This window comes from Mercenaria mercenaria, chromosome 10 (assembly GCF_021730395.1).
Source record: "Mercenaria mercenaria strain notata chromosome 10, MADL_Memer_1, whole genome shotgun sequence".
Lineage (NCBI taxonomy): Eukaryota > Metazoa > Mollusca > Bivalvia > Venerida > Veneridae > Mercenaria > Mercenaria mercenaria.
This window is the reverse complement of record NC_069370.1, coordinates 38,479,562-38,494,999: the sequence shown is the minus strand read 5'-3', so window position 1 is coordinate 38,494,999 and position 15,438 is coordinate 38,479,562. Positions and strand designations below refer to the sequence as shown.

Genomic DNA, 15,438 nt, shown 5'->3' with positions numbered 1-15,438 from the left:
TAGTGTGTTTTTATGTCTGAGAAGGTGGTGGTATTTTATGTAACAAAATAGCTGAAAGGTCTGAATTTGAAGCTATTGAAGTAGAGTTCCATTATTTAAATTTTGTCATTTCCCTCTGGTAGTAAAGCCATGCTTAAATTTGAGCAGACATGATTTTTATACACAATTTTCTACACTTTTATAGTGAATATTTTCACTTCAGGAAAGACAGAGACAGGCATAAAGAGAGTGAACGAGAGAAAGAAGAGAGACGAGAGCGGGAGAGAGAGGAACGAAGGAGAGAAAAGGAAGAAAGACACAGACAGAAGGAAGACAAAAGTAGCAGATCGAAGCAGAAAGTAGAGGTAATGTTTAGTTAGTGAAGTTTAAACTTGTTTTACATTGATGGTAAAGATCTCACTACTTTATTTGACTATCTTTAACAACTGCTCCCTCCCTCTTACTAGGAGGTCAATAATGGTTCTTCCCAGGAAAAAGGGACTTGCGTGTATCAGTGCTAGACGCTAGGCATGTTAAAGAATCAGTTAGTCTGGTCAAAAAAGAGCTAGGCTAAGTCAGCTGGACATGCCTGTATCTAGAAGATTTCTCTGGGGTCTTTCCCTCACTCTGTCCCTCTGGTCAGATTGCACTGTGTCTGTAAAGGTACAGGATGAATTGACACTCTGTGTGGCTGCCTTTTTATGTACAGCATCTTAGAATATGTTTGTCATCAAAAAAGTGTTATATAAATCTGGTATAATATAATACATCATATAGTAATAATAAATTTGTAAACGAATATAATGATAGCAGTCAAGTCCAGCTCCTAGCATGACTTGGTCCCAGTTTGTTAGGTCAGGCATCTAATGAATCTCCCTTGCATCGTTTGGAAACTTTCATTTAAGCCTGATTTCTATTTCCAGTAGTTCTTCGGTCATTAAGACCTGTTCTTAGTATACTCAATGTGATTTAAAGCTGGTACAAATCATGTCTTCTGAAATTAATGACAGCTTTCCTCCTTGCGTAAAGAGGAAGGGGGTGAATCAAATGAGCCGCACCATGAGAAAATCAACATAGTGGGTTTGCGACCAGCATGGATCCAGACCAGCCTGTGCATCCGAGCAGTCTGGTCAGGATCCATGCTGATCGCTTACGGTTTCTCTAATTCCAATAGGCTTTAAAAGCGAACAGCATGGATCCTGACCAGACTGCGTGGATGCGCAGGCTGGTCTGGATCCATGCTGGTCGCAAACCCACTATGTTGATTTTCTCATGGCACGGCTCAAATACTAGTCTCAAATCTGGCCTATTTTCAATGAAATTACAGCATCCTATATAATGAATGAGCATTAGATACAATTTGAATTACAAAGCAAATATATTTTCTATATTTTCAGGAGAAGAGAGAAGAAGAGGAGGATGAGTATAATTATGAGGAAGATTTTGAGGTATGATTGGAGGAATATAGGACTGCTTCACAACTAAGAACTAAATAATGATAAAACTTGTTATTGCATGACTCTATATGAATCACCAGTCCATAGTGTATGCTGTATGAATAGTCTGTATTCAACATAGGTTTTCTGGGCTAATAAGTAAAAAAAAATGAAATAAATTGGTGAAAATTAATTTCTGATGTCACATGGACCATTGGGCAATAGTTCTGACTGTTGACTGGCAAGCCATTCAGTAAGTGTATATCATTAAGTGACTCCTTGTATAAACTGCAGGTTCATAGTTTGTGCTGTTAACTGATCTGAAGTTCAGCATAGGTTTGCTGGTCTGAAGTCAGAACTTCAGGGAAAGTTTACAAAAAAAAAATCAAAAGTTGTGTATTAAAAGAGTATTAAATAGCTTACGGGTCAATAGTCAAAGCTGTTAGCCTTCGGACCTCGAGCAAATGGTTTTGTCAGCCATACAATATTTGTATAGTATTTTTATAGGAGTATTTTCTGCTGAATGATGGAGATATGGAAAGAACAATAAAATACAGCATGGCTTTAATGAAAGAACTTAATATGATACTTTAAAGTTAGATATTTTTAATATATTGTTATAGACTGGATGATGTCACATTGAATAGAGGGAAATAATACCGTAAAAAATATAATTGTAAACATTCATCTGCATGCAGGATTATGAAGAAGATTTTGAAGATGAGGAGGAAGATGAAGAAGTTAGCAGACCTAGAAATGTTCAGGTAAATCTAACTCTTTTGGGTAATCTGCTAGGAGTTGGCCCAATTTGTCTTAATTTTGTGATGAATCCAGCAAAAAGGACAGTTCTCCAGCATTTTTGAAAACTCCTAAATCAAGAGTCCTGGACTATTTTTTTTTAGCTCACACCATCTGTAGTCAAACCTCCATCAACAGTTTACTGATAACACACTACCAACTGACATTGCTGATTTTTTTTTCACATTGTATGAATATGGTTACAAAATCTCAGTCAGTTTCAAACATGGGCAAGACTGGAAGAGTGACAGTAGGGTTATGGCCCTTGAGTTAGTCAAGATTGTCTTATTTCATAGGAAAACTTTGTTAACATTGATAAAATCTAAGCCATTTTCAGAAGTGGAACATTATGGTTAAACATCAGGTCACTATGTCAAATCATAGAAAAGACATTTTGACACATTTTCCTACTGATCCATATGAAACATCGTCAGAATATTATTTTGTCTTTGTGAACTTTAGGTCATTTGTGAGCTTTTGTGATCGCCCTGTGTCTGATTACTTGGAATTTCAGGTTAAAGTTTTGATGCACTTTCACTATATCTCGGTTATTACTAAATGGATTTGATTCAAACTTAAAATGGTTGTTCAATATCATCACTCACATCATATGACACTAGGGCCATAACTCTTGCACCAATATTTCATGAGTTATTCCCCCTTTTTACTTAGAATTTCAGGTTAAAAGTTTTTGATACACTTTCACACTATCTCAGTTATTACTAAATCGATTTGATTCAAACTTAAAATAGTTGTTCCACCTTATCACCCACATCATATGACACAAGGTGCATAACTCTGGCACCAATTTTTGATGAATTATGCCCCCTTTTACTTAGAATTTAAGGTTAATTTTGATGCATTTTCACTATATCTCAGTTATTATGAAATGGATTTGATTCAAACTTGAAGTAGTTGTTCCACATCATCACCCACATCATATGACACAAGGTGCATAACTCTTGCACCAATAATTTATGAATTATGCCCCCTTTTTGCTTAGAATTATACTTATATAGTGTTTTGATACACTTATCTTTACCTGTCTTATTACTTAATATTTTTGACACAGACTCAAGCTGTTGTGCAATATCTTCATCCACCATTGGAGTCATTAAACACTCCAGTGACAGCTCCAGTTTCCTCAGATGTGCCCAGATTCACTGTCCAGCATCGAAATAGTCGAGCGGGCTGTCTCCTGTGACAGCTCTTGTTTACATAATTCTTGTGAAATCTGGTCAGAATATGGTCTTTATACTATCTAGGTTAAGTTCAAAACCAGTTCACCCTTTATAAAAAAATAGGTCATAGAAAAACATTATTAATACTTGAGATGTCTCATTTTCTATCTAATTTACATGAAGTCCTGTCACTTAGTCAAAGTATAAAGAAACCTTGTTGACATTCCTGAGGCTACATTTTCTTACTGATCTGAATGAAACTTGAAATGTTTTGTAGTAATTACTTTTTTCATACAGTAATAGAAGTTACTTTGTGTTTGTGAGAGCTACAGTGTTTTGTAAATGTTTCTGTATGTAGCTAACTCAAGCACGTGCACATAACCAGACCACAGTCCTGAATGTATCACTCGGTAACAAGGTATGCTTGTTTAACCTGTTATATCTGGTCTTGTAACAGGTTATTGGTGTTGGCTGTTCTCTTTTCTTGTTCTTTTTTTCCATTTATTTTGCATTTGTTTTACTTACTTAGAAGAGCCAAAGAGGTCATGCTTTCTCTACATTTCACAAATTTGAATTGTGTTTAAACTTTAAAAATTACTTTTAAAACTAAAGATGGTTAAATATGTCTACTAATAATAGGTATAAAGGTCTCACTTCTTTTTTTCGTGCTCATGACGATGATGTAGTTAGATTCAGTGACTAGAAACAATTTGGCTTACAGTCGTTAAACTTCGTAGGATGATTACCAGTTGTTAGTAGATTATCCTTAATGCTTTGTGTGTCAGTAGGTCATTATATTATACTGACTGAATAGCTTCCTTTGGCCTACTGCGTCCAAAATTTTGTTTGTACAAACAGCTCTTGTTAATTGAAAATTTGCATTCATTTGCTAACTATATCAGGTCTTAACTAAATATGTATTACTTCTTACTTTCATGATTTTATTACCTACATGTACTCAGTAAGTAGATAGAAGAGTCATCTGCAGTTTTACTGTAACTTTTAACCTCAGTGTTTGAAGACTTGATTTTACTGGTGCACATTTTTTTGAATGATAATTTACCCAAAGTAGTCAAAATCTTAGATTTTTAGCCTTTAACAGAATAAAATGGTTCTTTCATTATGTGTTGACCAAACATTGTTACATGATATTTAATTGCTTTTTTGTCAGCCAGGTACACTTTAAGGTCAAATGACTGCAGTGACATAACTGAAAAATGGTTGGAATAGACATTATCTCAAGTTTTTTTTTTTAACATCTATTTTTTTTTAAATAAATTCAGGAATTTAAGTTCAAGGTAGAGCTTGACTTCGTTTTAACATATTTTATATGCATGTTGGTTCAAATAAAAGTCAATTTCTGTGTACTGAAATGAAATTTTTATTCATTTTTACATCATGTTTAGGAGTCGATTCACAAAAAGGATCAAGCAGGCTCACGTCTAGACTACTCTGTAAATATAAATTTATCCTTCATTATGTTATGTATGAGATTTTTCTGCATTGGGATTAGTAGAGGTTATTCAGAATTTATAATCCTAATGCTGCTATTTTTAGTGAGGTAATACTGTAAATATTTAGAAAAATTCTTGAAGAGCTAAGGTTGTTGTTTTTTTTTCAAAGAACTAGTTTGTCGACAGATGTGCCAGTTCCCTTTGAATGGTTATCTGCCTGTATGAGTGTGAGTTGAAATGTGCGTCTTGGCAGGAGCTTTTGGAGTTACATATAAATGAGTGAATATGGCACTATACTTTAGCCATTAAACATTACATGTGGACTGATTGGGATGAGGAGATAATTGTTGATATAACAGGTGCCATGTCACCACCCACATTTATGGGAAAATCATGGTACTAATATATATGCAACAGCTTAAACCTTCCTCTTTGTTTCTTAATCCCAATGTAGTAAAATTCTCTAGTGTTTTAATGTACCCATTCTGTCAGTGTTTTTAACATGCTATGTGTATCCTAAACAGATTCTATAATATATCTTTTTCCGAGACCCTCCACCTTGCAGTGCTTGACACAGGTTTCTTCCCCTGCATGTAATGGTTTGATCCTTAGAGACTTTGTCAGATAATGCCATTTATATCAAAACCTTCCTGACACAATAAAATACTGTTGGCTCAAGCGTCAGTGCTTGTGCAGTTCATGTTGTCGTGGACCGTTTTCTTACAAAGTTGAAATTCAGTATCTCTAATTCCAAGGGATCAGGCGTATTACTTCAAGATAATTATGTCTCCCCCAGGAGACATATTGTTTTTGCCCTGTCCGTCCGTCCTTCCGTCCGTCTGTCCATCCGTCACACTTCATTTCCGAGCAATAACTGGAGAACCATTTGACCTAGAACCTTCAAACTTCATAAGGTTGTAGGGCTGCTGGAGTAGACGACCCCTATTGTTTTTGGGGTCACTCCGTCAAAGGTCAAGGTCACAGGGGCCTGAACATTGAAAACCATTTCCGATCAATAACTAGAGAACCACTTGACCCAGAATGTTGAAACTTCATAGGATGATTGGACATGAAGAGTAGATGACCCCTATTGATTTTGGGGTCACTCCATCAAAGGTCAAGGTCACAGGGGCCTGATCATTGAAAACCATTTCCGATCAATAACTAGAGAACCACTTGACCCAGAATGTTGAAACTTCATAGGATGATTGGTCATGAAGAGTAGATGACCCCTATTGATTTTGGGGTCACTCCGTCAAAGGTCAAGGTCACAGGGGCCTGAACATTGAAAACCATTTCCAATCAATAACTAGAGAACCACCTGACCCAGAATGTTGAAACTTCATAGGATGATTGTACATGCAAAGTAGATGACCCCTATCGATTTTGGGGTCACTCCATTAAAGGTCAAGGTCACAGGGGCCTGAACATTGAAAACCATTTCTGGTCAGTAACTTGAGAACCACTTGACCCAGAATGTTGAAACTTAATAGGATGATTGTTCATGCAGAGTAAATGACCCTTATTGTTTTTGGGGTCACTCTGTTAAAGGTCAAGGTCACAGGGACCTGAACATTGATAACCAGTTCCGATCAATAACTTGAGAACCACTTGACCCAGAATGTTGAAACTTCATAGGATGATTGAACATGCAGAGTAGATGACCCCTATTGATTTTGGGGTCAGTCTAATAAAGGTCAAGGTCACAGTGGCCTGTTCATGTAAAATCATTTTTTGGAAATAACTTGAGAACCACTTGACCTACAATGTTGAAACTAAATAGGATGATTGGACATGCAGAGTAGATGACCCCTATTTATTTTGAGGTCACTTGATCAAAGGTCAAGGTCACAGGAGCCTGAACAGTGACTTGAGAACCACTAGGCCACTAGTGTTGAAATTTAGCGGGATGACTGGACATGCCAAGTAGATGATCCCTATTGCAGCCAACCATCAGTGTCTCTTTGACTTTTGCTCCTGACCCCTATTGACTTCGTGCCTATAGGACTTTGCATTGGGGGAGACATGCGCTTTTTTACAAAAGCATTTTCTAGTTGAAATTAGACTTAAAATGATATTTTATGCACATGTTTTCGCGACGAAACTTGTAAATGTCTTCAAGATAGCCAGAATGTTTAGATAAGCGAGTTCGAGATAATGAGTTTCAACTAAATTTCTTTGTTTGGGTCACTCAAAACCCTGGATGATTTGAGCATTATGCTGTTCATCATGTGGCCTTATACTTTGTTAACCTTTACTATGCTAAATTTCTAAAATGGAATTGTCCATCATTTAATTTGGGCAGTACCATTTATTATTCAAAGGGGTGTTCACTGAGAATTTACTGACAGAATAGCGAACCATGATTGCAGATCTTGGTTTGCACAGGTCGGAAAGGCAGAACTACTTGCTTTCAGCAGGCTAAAGGTTAACTGTCATGACCACTCTGATATAACAGATAATAATGTTGGTAAAAGTGTAACACGTATAAAAATTCAGTTACCTTTAAATGGTATATAATGTAAGTTGACATTTTTTTGTTTCAATTAACTAGCATATTAAATATGTCATTTATTAGCTCATCTGATTTTTTGAAAAAAAATGATGAGTTATTGTCATCACTTGAGCGGTTGTCGGCGTCGGCGTCTGCGTCGGCGTTGCCTGGTTAAGTTTTATGTTTAGGTCAGCTTTTCTCCTAAACTATCAAAGCTATTGCTTTGAAACTTGGAATACTTGTTCACCATCATAAGCTGACCCTGTATAGCAAGAAACATAACTCCATCTTGCTTTTTGCAAGATTTATGGCCCCTTTTGTACTTAGAAAATATCAGATTTCTTGGTTAAGTTTTATGTTTAGGTCAATTTTTCTCTTAAACTATCAAAGCTATTGCTTTGAAACTTGGAATACTTGTTCACCATCATAAGCAGACCCTGTACATCAAGAAACATAACTCCATCTTGCTTTTTGCAAGATTTATGGCCCCTTTTGTACTTAGAAAATATCAGATTTCTTGGTTAAGATTTATGTTTAGGTCAACTTTTCTCCTAAACTATCAAAGCTATTGCTTTGAAACTTGGAATACTTGTTCACCATCATAAGCAGACCCTGTACATCAAGAAACATAACACCATCTTGCTTTTTGCAAGATTTATTGCCCCTTTTGGACTTAGAAAATCAGTTTTCTTGGTTAAGTTTTATGTTTAGGTCAGCTTTTATCCTAAACTATCAAAGCTATTGCTTTAAAACTTGCAACACTTGTTCACCATCATAAGTTGACCCTGTACAGCAAGAAACATAACTCCATCCTGCTTTTTGCAAGATTTATGGCCCCTTTTGGACTTAGAAAATATCAGATTTCTTGGTTAAGTTTTATGTTTAGGTCAACTTTTTCTCTTAAACTATCAAAGCTATTGCTTTGACACTTGCAACACTTGTTGACCATCATAAGCTGACCCTGTACAGCAAGCAACATAACTCCATCCTGCTTTTTGCAATAATTATTGCCCCTTTTGGACTTAGAAAATCATTTTCTTGGTTGAGTATTATGTTTAAGTCAACTTTTCTCATAAACTATCATAGCTATTGCTTTAAAACTTGCAACAGTTTTTCACCATCATAAGTGGACACTGAACATCAAGAAACATAACTCTATCCTACTTTTTGCAAGAATGATGGCCCTTTTTAGACTTAGAAAATCATTGGTAGGACAATATTTCTATTACACAAAAAAGATCAGATGAGCGTCAGCACCTGCAAGGCGGTGCTCTTGTATAGTTCTTAGAATTGACTCCAGGAAATGTTTGCGTATTGTTCATATTTTCACTTTATGGACTATTATGTTTTGTTCATGACAAAATTTTCAGTTTTGAGCTGGGTTGGGTGGTGGGGGTACTTAGATTTGCCTTTGTCAAAATTTGTGTCTTGCATATCTAAAAAAAGTGTTTTAATCTACCCGCTTAGCTCAGTAGGTAAGAGCGTCGGTCTACGGATCGCGGGGTCGCGAGTTCGATCCTTGGGCAGAGCGCATGTTCTCTGTGACTAGTTGATAAACGACATTGTGGTTTATGTTGGGAAGTTGGCAGTTACTTGGGGAGAACAGGTTTGTACTGGTACAGAATCCAGGAACACTGGTTAGGTTAACTGCCCGCCGTTACATGACTGAAATACTGTTGAAAAACAGCGTTAAACCCAAAACAAACAAAACAAACAAACAAAAAATGTTTTATTTAGAAGCATAAACATTCTAGAAATGCTATTCAGCATGTGAAGCTATGCACCTCGGGTTAGGAAGACCAGAGTTGTGGCCCTTGTGTTAGTCAAAAATATGCATAGATGGCCTAACAGTTTGTGTCACTCGATCTCAGGAAGTATTTTACCAGGATCTCAGGAAGTATTTTACCAGGAGGCATGAAACTATATAGGAATTTTTTTCAGCATGTGAAGTTGCTAACTGGAAGTACTTTTTTACCTTTTGTTTTCTTGCATTGTCAGCAAGTCAGCAAGTAAGATATGACTATACGTTGACAGCAAAGTGGGGTCGCACATCTAGTTCAGATTTTGTAAATATTTGTTTAATTTTAACATGTAGTATCAGTGTGTCTAATTTTATATACAAACTTATTGTGTTTATTTATTATGTTTTTCATTTTAAATACAAATATCCTCAGTTTATGCTTGATAATTCACATGCTATACCTTTGTGTTCTGACTATTTTTCATATTTCACAAGTTATATACTCCTTTTATCAATTCAGCTTATGTTTGACACATCACAAGTTAGACCCCTTCTGTTCAGTTTGGTTTGTTTTTGGCACATCACAGCTTATACCCATGTGTTCAACTTATCACCATTGCAATACAGAAATCGCATAAAATGTTTATTGCAAAAGGACCACTAGATAAGTTAGTACAGGTAAATTTAGGTATGACTTCCTTTTTTCTTTCCCCACTAGGATTCAGAAGTGAATGACGTATTGAGAGCATTAGATGCTGAGAATGAAAGATTGTTAAACAGTTCATCCAGAAGTCCACAGGTGTCTGCAAAAGTGAGTATTGTTTATGGTTTTAATTCTGAACCATTACATTTAAATACATTTTCTCTATTAACTTTTGAAGTTAAGCAGTTCTTCATCTGTGTCAGCATTTATGACGATTTGTTAGAAGACACTGTGCCCTAAGCCTACTTCCACCTCTGATTCATGTGGGGAAGTCTGTATTTACCCGTGGAGAACAGTTTTAGTGCTGGTACAAAATCAAGAACACTGGTTAGATCAACTGTATGCTGTTACAAAACTGACATATTATTGAGAAATGGCGCTTAACCCCAAACAAAGAAAAAAAAAATTGTCAGAAAAAGAGACCAAAACGGATTCCTGAAATGTTCCTGCATAGTTATTGTAAAGTAGCAATGCTATAGTTTAGTAGTCTGTGTGGCTTTAAGCCAAACTAATTCAGCCAGAGTCCAACCAGTTTAACAGTGAGATATGGAAAATGCTGTGTGTTCCATGCAGTGCATTCTGTTTCCTAAATTTGCTCTGAATCTTTTATTAAACAGTATGGTAGGGAGCGGGGTCATGGAGACTCGGACAGAGATGAAGACAGTGACGACGGCTACCAGAAAACTTACCAACCCCGCATGGATAGACCTCGTACCGCTATCAATTTTGTCTCGGCAAAACAACGAGCAGTCAGTCGTAAAACTGCAAGTAAAACGATGCAGCGCGGAAAAGACCTTCTGAAAATGTTGGAGTTGGATTATGCCAGCTTCGACATCCTGGATCTACCTCCAGTCAATGAATATGACCTGTACATCAGAGCATTTGGAAGTTCTGATACCAGACAGGTAAGATAGATTGAGATTTTTATTGAAATCAGTAATATTTTGAGGAGCTATTTTTTTGTCAATATCATGGTTGTGCCTAACACGATAATAAATCTCAACGAATGAAATCAGGTGCCAAGCTTTATCTTTCAAATTTAAAATTTACAAAATTTAATTAATATCACTACATAATAGCTCTTTTGTTGTGAAGTTGTTACAAGGTTGTCACTCAGTTTCTGTATGAAAATGATTTTAATAGAAGTAAATGGCAATTATCAGATGTAAGTAAAATATGCTTGATGTTGGTGTAATTTTATAATTTAAAAGCTATGCAGGAATACAAGGAAAAACATTTACTGTGAAATCATAAACTTTCATATGGGACTAATTTTCCTGGATTTTCAGAAATCTGCAAATTCATATCCCTATGAAATAGCTATATTGATAAAAAGCAATAACAAAATTTGGTGCCCGAGAAAAGAAACGATATTACATTAATTGCCTGTAAGCTTATAAAAGTGCTTCTTTAGATAGCATGAAATTTTATTGCATAGTTTAAGCCTTGTTCCAGATTTCATCATTCAATGTTAAGAATATACACTATTAATGATGACTAGAATGTAAATTCTGATCTGTACTTAAGAGTCCTATTATAGTTTAAATAAAATGAAATTTTCTGATTTCTTTTGACAAAAATATATATATGATGATAGCATGGAATGAATTTAAGCTTTAATTACACAAAAATAAAATCTTACAGCATGCTTTATCAAAGCTTACACGACATTTTTAAGAATGTACAATTTTTGTAAATTTTTTAAAACTATTTCATCTTTACGAGTAATATCTTTAAATAATAGTCTTTAATTGTACTGTTCCTTACTGCTTGCAGGCTTATGTACAAACAAATGATGATAACATTGATAGAGATATACAGACGGAGGAGATAGATGCCAGACAGAAATGGACACAGCATCCACCAGAGGACTTCAACGGATGTGGAAGTAAGACTACGAAAAATACTTTTCAAAGACACCAGTATACACACAATAAATGGCTGTTGTAAATAGAATGGTCAGTTTACATTGGGCTCTAGTAGGCTAGTCTCTGGTGCTGGTCGTATTTGGCAAAGGTCACTTCAAACAAATGAATTGTGAACCAAAAACTTCCTGTGAGGAATTGAAAGTTCTGGTCAGTAAGATGAAGTTTACTGAATCAGAATACAGAAACTCACATGACCCAGTTTTGGCCCAGGAAACTTCTCTTGTGACTAGTGACAAGATCCAATACTATACCCTTATTGTCAGTATAATTTTTTTTCATTTGTATAGGGGGAGATGGAGAGAAAGATATAGAGGATGCAGATGCAGAAGAAGAATCTCAGAGTAAATACAACAGAGAACAAGATCTCAGCAGGCTGAATAGGTTCCTGGAGAAGGCAGGACAGGTCAGTGTCTTAAAGTAAATATAATAGAGATTTTAATCTTGAAAGGCGGAATAAATTTCATGAAAAGGCAGGGCAGGTCAGTATCTCGTAGTAAATCTAACAAAAAAGCTCTTGGCTGGCTGAATAAGTCCCAAAATAAGGGAGAGATCAGCATCTGAGATATTAACCCTTAGCCTGCTGCAGGCGAATTTAACAGCCTTTGCAAACAGCTTGGAACCAGATCAGACGCCGATTAAATCGGCGTCTGATCAGGTTCCAAGCTGTTTGCTACTCTGACAATATTTCTTCCAATTTTGGAGCAAATTGAATGAACTTTACAGTTTTAGCAGACGACATTTCCAGCAGACAACAATTTATTTAGCATGCTAAAGGTTAATGTTGAAAGTTAAAATTCACTTTTTCAAAAAATGTCTGTATAGAACTGTTCATTGGTCAGTTTTTGCAGATAGTTGTTAAGAAAAAAACTTTTAAATCACAATTTGTTTGATTGCAGGTGATTGCCATACTGCTGGAAGAGGGCAAAGAGGAAGAAACAGGGTCTAAAAGTCAAAGTCAGACACATATCAATGTGAGTGAGGGATACACACGGCTTGAAGTGTTACCTATACTTCAGGGTAGGTAGTCTGTACTAAAACTGTTTGTTTGTTGCCTGTCCAGTTAGCTCAATGAGTAAAACACAAGGCATGCAAACAAAAGATGAAAAAATTGACTCTTGACACGTTATACATGTTATTCTTAATTATTGACTGTAGGCTGCCTTTAAAAGACAAAAAGTAATCTGATTCAACAGGAGTAATACATCTGGGGAAGTTTATTAAATCATGAACACAAATAATACATGTATTGAACATTTGTTTTTATACGCCCGTTTGAAAAACGAGACGTATTATGGGAACGCCCCTGGCGGGCGGGATGGCGGGCGGGCGGCGTCCAAAGACTTTGTCCGGAGCATATCTTCTACATGCATGAAGGGATTTCGATGAAACTTGGCACAGTTGTTCACCATCATGAGACGGAGTGTCATGCGCAAAAACCAGGTCCCTAGGTCTAAGGTCAAGGTCACACTTAGAGGTCAAACGATACAAGAAAGAGAACTTTGTCCGGTCAAAGGTCAAATTCAAGAATGACTTTGTCCGGAGCATATCTTTTTCATGCATGGAGGGATTTTGATGAAAGTTGGCACAATTGTTCATCATCATGAGACGGAGTCTCATGCGCAAGAACCAGGTCCCTAGGTCTAAGGTCAAGGTCACACTTAGAGGTCAAACGATACAAGAAAGAAAACTTTGTCCGGAGCATATCTTCTTCATGCTTGGAGGGATTTTGATATAACTTGGCACAAATGTTCACCACCATGAGGCGGAGTGTCATGCGCAAGAACCAGGTCCCTAGGTCTAAGGTCAAGGTCACACTTAGAGGTCAAAGGATACAAGAATGAAAACCTTGTCCGGAGCATTTCTTCTTCATGCATAGAGGGATTTTGATATAACTTTGCAAAAATGTTCACCACCACGAGACGGAGTGTCATGCCCAAGAACCAGGTCCCTAGGTCAAAGGTCAAGGTCACACTTAGAGGCCAAAGGTCAGATACAAGAATGACTTTGTCCGAAGCATTTCTTCTTCATGCATAGAGGGATTTTGATGTAACTTGGCACAATTATACACCATCATGAGAGAAAGTGTCATGCACAGTTCCTTTCTTTAGAATTACTTCCCTTTGTTTTTACTATAAATAGCTTATATTGTAACTTCTTCATTACTAGTCATAGGGAAAAATCGAGACCACTTTTCTGTAGTACAACATGCATGCTACATCCAATTTTGAGGTGTATTTTGACCAATCTCTACCTGGTGAAGACTTTTGTGTGGACTTACAATTTTTTTTTTGGATTTTTTTTTTTTTTTTTTTTTTTTTTTTTTAAGATTTACTTCCCTTAGTTGTTACTATAAATAACTTATATTGTAACTTTTTTATAATTGACCATAGGGAAAAACCAAGACCACTTTTCTGTGGTACAACATAGATGTTACTTTCAAATTTTAGGTGTATTTTAAGGTCTCTCTACCTGGTAAGGAATTTTTTTTGTGGACTTAGGAAAACAAAAGACTTACAATGATTACTAAACAACCACAAAATTAAAATTCATTTGCAATACAGCAGCTAGAGTAAAGAAATTTGCTGTGACGGGCGTATATTGTGACATTCTGGCACTCTTGTTTACAGTTATTTAAAACTAAACCTGTTTTAGGTTTGGTTATTTTTCAAAGCCAGATTTTCATTTTGAATATTATATTGAACTTCCTGTAAATGGAGATTTTCTTAATGCTCTCCCCTTGTGTGAATGTAAATATTGAATCCTGTTGATGTCACTACACCTATTTTACCTGCGTACTAGCTATTGAATGTTGTATTTCAGATCGACATGTGATATTTTCACACTTCTCACCTGTACAGCCAAATCTGTTACTCACTGTATATAGCCCACCACCTCAGGTAAGAGCTTTCATTATTTACCGGAACCGTAATGTTTTGTTGGGGTTGAATTTATTCTGACATCTATAGTTATTTTATTTTGGCCACCGCATAATTTGAAAGAGGTATATGCGAGTTATTTTGTGATAATGTAATTAGTCAGTCTATAGCAAAAAAAAAACAGTGATGCAAAATTGTTTTTACACTTTTAACAGGATTCCAATGAAACTTCATACATATGATCACTGTTTGAAAAAAGGAGATTCATGAAGCAAAAGCAGCTCGGATCAGATTATTCAGAAGCACCTTATCTGTTATTTTCTTACTAGTGTTCTGCAAACCTTGAGCTATGTACATCTGTTTGTTGTTAAAACTTCTTTTCATTGAGAAAAAAACAAACTAGCTTTAAGTTTTGAAGGTTGACCATTTCTTTTGTTTTTCTGTGTCAGTGCTGTATTATGATGCTTTTCAGATATCTGAAGAAAATCCAGTCTCTAAGAGGGGTATAATTTGTGTTTGGAATACAAATGAGCCAAGCTTCCCACAGAAGTAAGATTTCTTTTTATTTGTTCAGATTATAGTGCTGTTAATACGAATTCCATGAATTAGTGAAATTCGGGAACATTTCAATGTCAGGATCTTTTCCACTTGTACAGTACATATCTAGGGAAACACAGCATAAATATGTATACCAATAAACTAATGCCTATTATTGCATGACATTTAATTGTGAATATAGCCCTACGTACACATTTAATTTACATATTTAATGAAAGATAAACATTGGATAGCTTAATAAAAGTGACAAATCTTTAAATTGCTGTTTACCTTTAGTCATATAGAACATA

The 15,438-nt window shown here is 35.9% G+C and overlaps 1 protein-coding gene across 7 annotated transcripts in view; it reads left to right on the top strand.

Annotated features, from left to right (window-relative positions):
• LOC123560802 (cytoplasmic dynein 2 intermediate chain 1-like) overlaps window positions 1–15,438 on the top strand; it is a 66,159-nt gene that overhangs the window by 34,097 nt on the left and 16,624 nt on the right. For 4 of the 7 annotated variants that reach the window (XM_053552814.1, XM_053552812.1, XM_053552818.1 and 1 more), the window contains 12 exons: window positions 203–344; window positions 1,377–1,427; window positions 2,114–2,179; window positions 3,753–3,812; window positions 4,801–4,848; window positions 9,802–9,894; window positions 10,404–10,691; window positions 11,563–11,674; window positions 12,002–12,117; window positions 12,611–12,731; window positions 14,535–14,611; window positions 15,063–15,139. In XM_053552814.1, coding sequence (XP_053408789.1) covers window positions 203–344; window positions 1,377–1,427; window positions 2,114–2,179; window positions 3,753–3,812; window positions 4,801–4,848; window positions 9,802–9,894; window positions 10,404–10,691; window positions 11,563–11,674; window positions 12,002–12,117; window positions 12,611–12,731; window positions 14,535–14,611; window positions 15,063–15,139 — 1,251 coding nt within the window. The remainder of the gene's footprint in view (window positions 1–202; window positions 345–1,376; window positions 1,428–2,113; window positions 2,180–3,752; window positions 3,813–4,800; window positions 4,849–9,801; window positions 9,895–10,403; window positions 10,692–11,562; window positions 11,675–12,001; window positions 12,118–12,610; window positions 12,732–14,534; window positions 14,612–15,062; window positions 15,140–15,438) is intronic. The other 3 variants (XM_053552816.1, XM_053552813.1, XM_053552817.1) reach the window with 3 other exon arrangements.